General features: G+C 40.2%; 1 protein-coding gene across 1 annotated transcript; it reads right to left on the bottom strand.

Moving 5' to 3' along the window:
* Positions 1–723: 723 nt before the first annotated feature.
* On the bottom strand, positions 724–1,952 carry LOC121858852 (dynein axonemal heavy chain 3-like). The gene is made up of 2 exons (XM_042355508.1): positions 1,721–1,952; positions 724–1,030 (listed from the first exon to the last, which is right to left on the bottom strand). The coding sequence occupies exons 1-2, from the start codon at positions 1,924–1,926 to the stop codon at positions 739–741; spliced, it is 498 nt and encodes a 165-aa protein (XP_042211442.1). The 5' UTR covers positions 1,927–1,952; the 3' UTR covers positions 724–738.
* Positions 1,953–7,916: the final 5,964 nt, after the last annotated feature.

The following is a 7,916-nucleotide window of genomic DNA, read 5'->3' as shown; positions in this document are numbered from 1 at the left end:
GACCACAGAATGCCGGACTAGAGAGGTACAACCTGTACTACAGACGGGTAAGGGGTGACCTAATTGAGGTGTAGTATAAGCATCTCAAGGGGTACTACTCAGTCGAGTGTTCTTACTTGGAGCTGGCAGACGCTCGCCTAACAAGGGGTCACAGCTCAAGACTGAAGAAGCCGCAAGTCCAGAAAACTGTGAGGGCAAACTTTTTCGGAGTGAGAGTTGTGAACTCTTGGAACATTCTACCAGATCACACTCACTGCTGCAATACCTAGCATCTGTGTGCACTTTTTCAAGTAACACTGTGTTCTTGCATACGTGAGAAAGTCTCTGGGCATATTTGTTAGCCTGTGATGTGGGCAGCAAACTTGGGAAATGTTGGGGAGGGACTGGATGGATGTAGTGGTGGTAGGGTTAGTAAACAAAGCATTTTGGAGGGACAGAGGTTGCTGATACAGGCTAATGTGTCTTGAGAGGTTACCATGTGCCATATTTTAAATATATTAATCCTTCTGGACCATTTCAGCTGCTGTGGGAAATTTAAAAAGTCAAATTCATTGATCTACGTAATGGACTGCTCAGAGATGGTCACTCACGTACATGGATCTAGGAATATGACAAGTAAAGGGTTAACTAAAAAACTTTTCTTTCACAACACCTGAGCAGACTCATGCACATATTACAGGTAGATGAACATATACTGTAGAAGGAATAGTAGTCTTCATAATATAATGATGACTAAGTCTACCATACAGTAATTCTATATGTTGAAATGGTTCTACATGCAATGTCTTTTATTTCACACATCTTTCTCGGTTCACACATTACCTCTCTGAGTTCCTTCCTCTTTTCCTCTAGCCTTTCATTCTGGGGGGCCAGTTCATGGTTGGCAGCCTCCAAAGCTTGTTTCTTGGGGGCGACAATCTTTATGACTTGATCATAGACAACCATGGCCCTCACCCATCGGCAGAGGCCCTCACAAGCCATTGATACCATACGTATCTTCTTTGGGTCAAAATCCGGGTGAGAGTAGAACCTGGCAGGAAGTAGAAAGTCCCTAAGTCATCCACTTCAGTACTCACACAGTTTTATGTGTCACTCAAGTCTTCTTTAAAGATAAAAGAGGGATTTTATTTTTTTGTGATTTCTTGTGAAACAATAGTATGTATTTACCTGAGCATAAGATACATATGCATGAATAAGTAAATTAATGGATAAGTACATTTTAAAATGTCTCAACATTTATTTCCTTTACTTTTTGTGAGTTTATAATAGGTTTCAGGGTTAAAGTGGAAGAACAGTCATTTCTAAATGTGACAGTAGGTAGTGTGACTTACACAATTATTACTGTGTGTGTCATTCTCAAGGCGTCCATATTCAACAGCACTGTTCCAGCAACCAAGATTTTCAACTGTTATTTTACATTTTCATTGGGTGAAGGAAAATATACTGGTATAACAAGAAAATTTTCCAAGATGTAATCCGTCCTGAATAACCATGCACACTCTTGAGTGCAAGCATCAGGTAGCTACATGTTAGTACAGTACTGAGACAGTAGTAATGTTGATAATTTTTTACAGCATTTTATTTGTTCAATAGTATGAGTTTATTCATATCGGTCTGTCTGTCTCGACACCACTCTGATAGCCTCTGTCTTGGTCATACTTAATGGCAAAGATGAATTACCTAATGAATACCACATCACGGAAATAATGTTTGAACTTACTTGTTGCGGACGTGAGTGATAATCTTTGTGGGAATGTTTTCTTTGTCATAGTGCAGCAGGTTCTGGAGGAACTTCATATCCCCCAACAGCTTCTGAGATGGTGCCCAATAGTCCTCAATCATTTTTCCTGAGCCATTAGGGTCTGGCTTCCTCTCTGGCTTGAGGTCCAGCATTACACACACAGCTTCCATTACCTGACAAAGCATAGTATTGAACTGTATAGTGCAGCATTGTTATTTTGGGTATTTTTACAGCTCTAGTAAAACATGAACACAAACATTGCATTAGAGAACTGGGTGATGAGAAACTTTACTGACCTGGGTGATGAAAAACATGAGTTGGATGATGAGAAACACTGCATTACTGAGCTGGGTTAAGTTGTGTTAGGTCAGGTCATCTTAAGTTAGACTATGCTATCTTAAGTTACGTTATGCTAGGTTTGGTTAAAGTTATGTTAGGTTAGGTTAGGATAAAAATTACACAGAAGTCTATGAAGATGACACATGGCTTCACTCTGCCTTGTTGATGGTATTTCTCATCACCCACTAGAACTAATGTAGTGTTTCTCATCACCCACTAGAACTATGTTTCTCATCACCCACTAGAATTGAAGTAGTGTTTCTTATCACCCACTAGAAATATGTTTCTCATCACACACTAGAATTGATGTTATGTTTCTCATAACCCACTAGAATTGAGGCGCTCAGCATTAGAGGGGGGGGTGAAGTGACACTCTGGCCAAAATGCGTTTTTTGATGGATATCACTATTTTCACCGGTTGGATGTAACGCTCTAGCTAGAATAGAAATATGGTAGAAAGTCCTTCAAAATTAGGGGTGATTTTGCCTCAGGCCTGGAGCTACGTATCTGGCTGTGCGCTCAGTCAAAGAAGGTGGCAACTTCCCGTTCAGAGCGAGAGGAGCGCGAGCCAATGACAGCGCGCCTCCCTCGGACCATACCCCTGAGGTAGCCAATCACAATGGATTTCCCCTTGCTATGTCACAGCTCCTCGGCCAATCCGCGCGCCCAGATGCTGCCTCCTTGTTAGTTTTGGTGCATTGTATAGCATAAGGAGGTTCAGTATACTTTCTATGGCTATTTTTGATAACTTTTCGGCGTAACAATGATGTTATTCATCCACGGGTGTGTAAAATGCTGTGCAATATCTGCCCGATATTGGAGCAAGAGTTGAGTGAGGCCAGGCCTTCTGGTATAGGTTCAGGAGCACATTATTCCTGAACGTGTGTTTAGTGATGACAGTGCTCACGTGGACATCCTAGGAATGCTTGGTGATAGTGATAGTGATTTTGGTATACCGTACTCATCATACAAAAAGTGACTGCTATGCATCACAAGACCTTCTTGCAGACTATGTTCCGGTACAGAGTTACGTGACATGCACTGACAGCAGTAATGATGATGAAAGTGAAGATGAAAATGATGAAAGTGAGTCTAATGGTAACAGAGTGACACTAATGTATCACAACAAGAACATACAGACTGTGAGGAGGTAGAAATGGACAGTGACGAGGCATGCATTGACCTTGATAGTGATGAAAGTGAGCCTGAACCAACGAATGCTAATGAAAGTGAGCCCATAACTCAATCTTATAATGAAACTGAACTGTTGCCGGCATCAAAAATCAATGATTTAGTTCATGAAGAATCTGTGTGGCGATTTTTAGAGAGGGCAGAAAAAGACTTTGATCAGTACATGATTGATTATGAAGAGGCCATTTAAGTTAAACGCACTCCTCAGGATTTACGTAACTTCAAGTTACTACGATATTCAGGGATAATAAAACGAAGGAACTAAACAAAGTAAGATTGTAATACTATTATCAGAATACTCTCTTAACCAAAGAATATGCAAACTTTCTAAGCCTTTGTATTCGTCTGTTAATTACGTTGGGGGGGGGTTCATGGTAGGGGGTGGGATGAGTGTAGTGGTGTTTCCTCATTATTACACACTATTAAACTTAACAATATTATAAATCTTTGGCTAATAATAGGGACGGAAAGATAAATACTAATAGGCAAATGAGTTTTTATTATTATTTTTGGGGGGGGGGGGTGGTAAAACGAGTGCTGTTTTTGGTTATCATTAACTTGTTTTACAGTATTAACCCACAAATATTAATAAAAAAAAATTGCAGAAAAATGCGATTATTGTTGGTTTGAAGATCAAACAACTCTACATCACGGGTTATTTTCATTCAACTCGCAATAAATTAATAACTATTCACTGTACTAATTTCCAGTTGTCACAGTTCGCTAGGAGAGGGATTAAGCTGCACGATAAAAAAAGAACCCTCTAGCTTAAAAAAAAAGTTATGGTTGTTTGAACCTCGAAAACTTTCAACGTGTTTTTCTCAGCTTTTTGAATTTGGAGCTTCACCCCCTTCTAATGCAGAGTGCGTCAACTGATGTATTTCTCAAAAAGTTTCACTAATGATTCGAAATACAAAAAACAACACAGGGACAAAACTTTTCATATATCTTTAGGAGGGTGTGAGGATCACAGGGTGTGTTAGGAGCACAAAGTGACTTAAGGTCAACAGCTAGAGGATATTAAGGCAAAGAAGTGAACATTTATCAATAACCAAGAAATGAGATATGTTATCACTTTCATCTTTTTTTTTTTTACCAAGAGAGGCAGGGTTAACATTAGAAGGGAACATAAAACACGAACACAAAAACAGCAATAACTAGCAAGGTGTTCATGATAGTAACAAGAACCTTGCCAATGACAATATTTTACATCAAGATCACAAAACACTGACTGAATTGTGACTACAACATTGGTTTCATTGTGGTATCTTCAACAACCTTCCATGTTTCACTTATGTTTGTTCTTCTGGGTTTGGGGAATTATACTTGTGCTAGCCACCCTATCTCCCTCGCCAACACTTCCCTCCCTTCCCCCTCCATCAGTTCCCTTTCCCATCTCCCCTCCCCCCACCAGACCCCCATTCCTGTCGATAAATCTACACTCCATACTGTATTATTAAACAGATTTCGTGAATTAGATCCCATGCAACATTTGAATATACAGGGTATATATTTTTTCAACCTCGCTAAAATTGGAGGTTTGTATCGTCAATGGACAGCATTTGTTAATAACCAACCAAATGTTACTGGGTTAACCTGAGCTTGGAGGGAAAATAATGTCACTTAGTCTGTATGTGATGATTTTTTTTCCTCGATAAGTTGTTCTAAGGTTAATATTTGGTGATGATAATAAATGTTTGCGTAAATTGGCGGTGGTTTAGGTTTTTGTTTTCTGTTGTCTTTTTTTTTATTCTTTATCATGTAAGTTATTATTTTTCATCTTTTATTTTTGGTGAATTCAGTGTGAAATTTTATATAAATATTAATTTTTTTTATGTAAATTACCATTTGATATGTTCAGTAATTTATATAAATTCTTATGATATTCGTTATATAAATTAAGTGATTTTATAGATAATTTTGTGTAGAATGTTATTTTGTATGTTCGTTATTCTATATAAACTGCCATTTGTATAATTTAGTATGTGGGGTTTATTTCAGTGAGCCGCTGCAGCTTGTTCATAATCATTTCATTTGTACCAAAACAACATTATAGGACCGGTGATGTCCCCAGGGCAACATTATCACAGTACCAAAATTAAGTGATAAACCTGGTTCAAAATACTCTATAGTATAAGAAACACACACAGGTAAACAGAACACGTAACCTTATTAATCACCCAGGTGTATCGAGGAAGTTATACTGTAATAAGGTTGTGTGCAGAAACTTGTTAATTGTATGGAAGGTTTTTGTTTTTCTATTTGCTGATCAAGGACTTGTATTGGTATTACACAGTTAAATTTGGTAAAGAGCATTTAACCGTATACGCTCATAATGATTAGTCACATTGGTTCTCAAATACACACTCTCTCTCTCTCTTGTACGTACGTGTGTCTGTGTATGCATGATTACCTTTAAAAAATGATGTCCTTCCACAAACGATAATAAATGACTCCCGTATATGACCCTTTGAACAAGACACGCTGCTGTGTAACTTCTTAATAATAACCCGCTCCACACTTTATATTCACCCCCCCTCCTCTCCTCATCTGTTTTCCTAACCCTCATCTTGTCCAAAGTTGGGTTTCCTAAGGACACATTTTCGTACATTTTAACTCATCCCATGGAGGACGGAACACCTCCCAGGTTCGCCACGTCTCTCTCTGCCAGCCCCAAGATCTGTACCGGGCGTCTCACGGGCGACTGGACTTAAGCATGCCCATAGTGATGGAGTGATAGCTGCTGTTTGGTCGGTGTTTGTCAGGTATTGGTTGTATATGTGATGAATAATAGCTGTGGTTATTATTATTATTATTATACTTTCTTTTTAGTTGTGGGAGGGATAAGTGTGTTAGGTCGCTTGATTTTGGTCTCAACTTTGTCAGTGACGTTACGTGGACTCTGGGGGGGGGGGGTCGCTTGCTTAATTATACACTACCTGCAAGCACCCAAAAATGTAGCTTATTACAACGCTAAGTGCTCGTTAACTTAATGCTGGAGCTGAAAGAGAAATACGACATTAATATTGAAGGTGTTAAAGATTAGGACGATAATTTGCTTTGGGGTGGAATTGGGGAGTGAAGTCGATATTAATAATAATTATAATGATAAAAAATGCGCTACTATGACTACTACTACTACTAATAATAATAATAATAATAATCATCATCATCTCTGGGTATAGTAATGGTAATAATAGTGTGTAATTAACCACAAGAATTAGTTACATATAGCGATGAGTTCGTTTGTAATTATATAGACCCTTTAACACACAAACAAATGGTAGTTGAAATTGTGTGCACAAAGAGGAGGTCCGTGCCTGAGTACACCACACTACCACGGCACTGTACGTGCTGACAGATCACAACTGATATTTACATTTAAATGAACTTTGCATAAAAATACTGAATGGGAACCTGACATGCACGTCCAGCCATTGTTGTTGTGACGTGATTTATGTGGATTATTTTTCAATGTTGTTAAAGCGTTTATTTATCTACAGTGTGCGGGGGGGGGGAGGAGGGGGTCACTCCTTGTATGTTTGTTTGGAATTAAATTATCATAAGACGGATTTCAACGGCTAACATCAAAGTTAGATTATAGGTTAGATTATATATTCGTCGATATTTAATATAATTTTGAAGAAGGTTGCAATAAAGTGAACTGGATAGATGTAATAAAACTTGGTAGGTGGGTGTAATGCTGCTGAATTAAGAAGTGATAAAGGCTATGTGAGTATATATGAAAGGCTCTAGGTCACGGCTCTAGGTCACGGGACTAGGTTTACGGTTTTAGTTCACGGCTCTAGGTCACGGCTCTAGGTCACGGGACTAGGTTTCCGGTTCTAGTTCACGGCTCTAGGTCACGGGGCTAGGTTTACGGTTCTAGTTCACGGCTCTAGGTCACGGCTCTAGGTCACGGTTCTAGTTCACGGGACTAGGTTCACGGCTCTAGGTCACAGATGTAGGTCCTGGCTCAAGGTCACGGTTCTAGGTTACGGGACTAGGTCACGGCACGGCTCTAGGTCACGGCTAAAGGTCACGGCTCTGTCACGGTTCTAGGTCACGGCTCTTAAATAACAGCTATAGGACACGATGCAAAGTCACGGCTCTAGGTCACGGGACTAGGTTTACGGTTCTAGTTCACGGCTCTAGGTCACGGCTCTAGGTCACGGCTCTAGGTCACGGCTAAAGGTCACGGCTCTCTCACGGTTCTAGGTCACGATGCAAAGTCACGGCTCTAGGTCATGGCTGTCACGACTCAGGGTCACGGCTGTCACGGATATATGTCACGGATCTTGGTCACGGCTCTAGGACACAGCCCTAGGTCACGGTTCAAGGTCACGGCTCTAGGTCACGGGTTTAGGTCACGGATCTAGGTCACAGTTCAAGGTCACGACTCTGTCACAGTTCAAGGTCAAAGTTCTAGATCAAAACTCTAGGTCACGGCTCTAGGTCACGGTTCAAGGTCACGGTTCAAGGTCACGGTTCAAGGCAAGGTTCTAGGTCACGGCTCTAGGTCACGGATCTAGGTCACAGCTCCAGGTCACGACTCTGTCACGGTTCAAGGTCAAAGTTCTAGATCAAAACTCTAGGTCACTGCTCTAGGTCACGGCTCAAGGTCACGGTTCAAGGCAAGGCTCTA

Source organism: Homarus americanus, unplaced genomic scaffold (genome assembly GCF_018991925.1).
Source record: "Homarus americanus isolate GMGI-L3 unplaced genomic scaffold, GMGI_Hamer_2.0 scaffold25347, whole genome shotgun sequence".
NCBI lineage: Eukaryota > Metazoa > Arthropoda > Malacostraca > Decapoda > Nephropidae > Homarus > Homarus americanus.
Note: the sequence above shows the minus strand (reverse complement) of the source record. Positions and strands in the feature narration are given on the sequence as shown.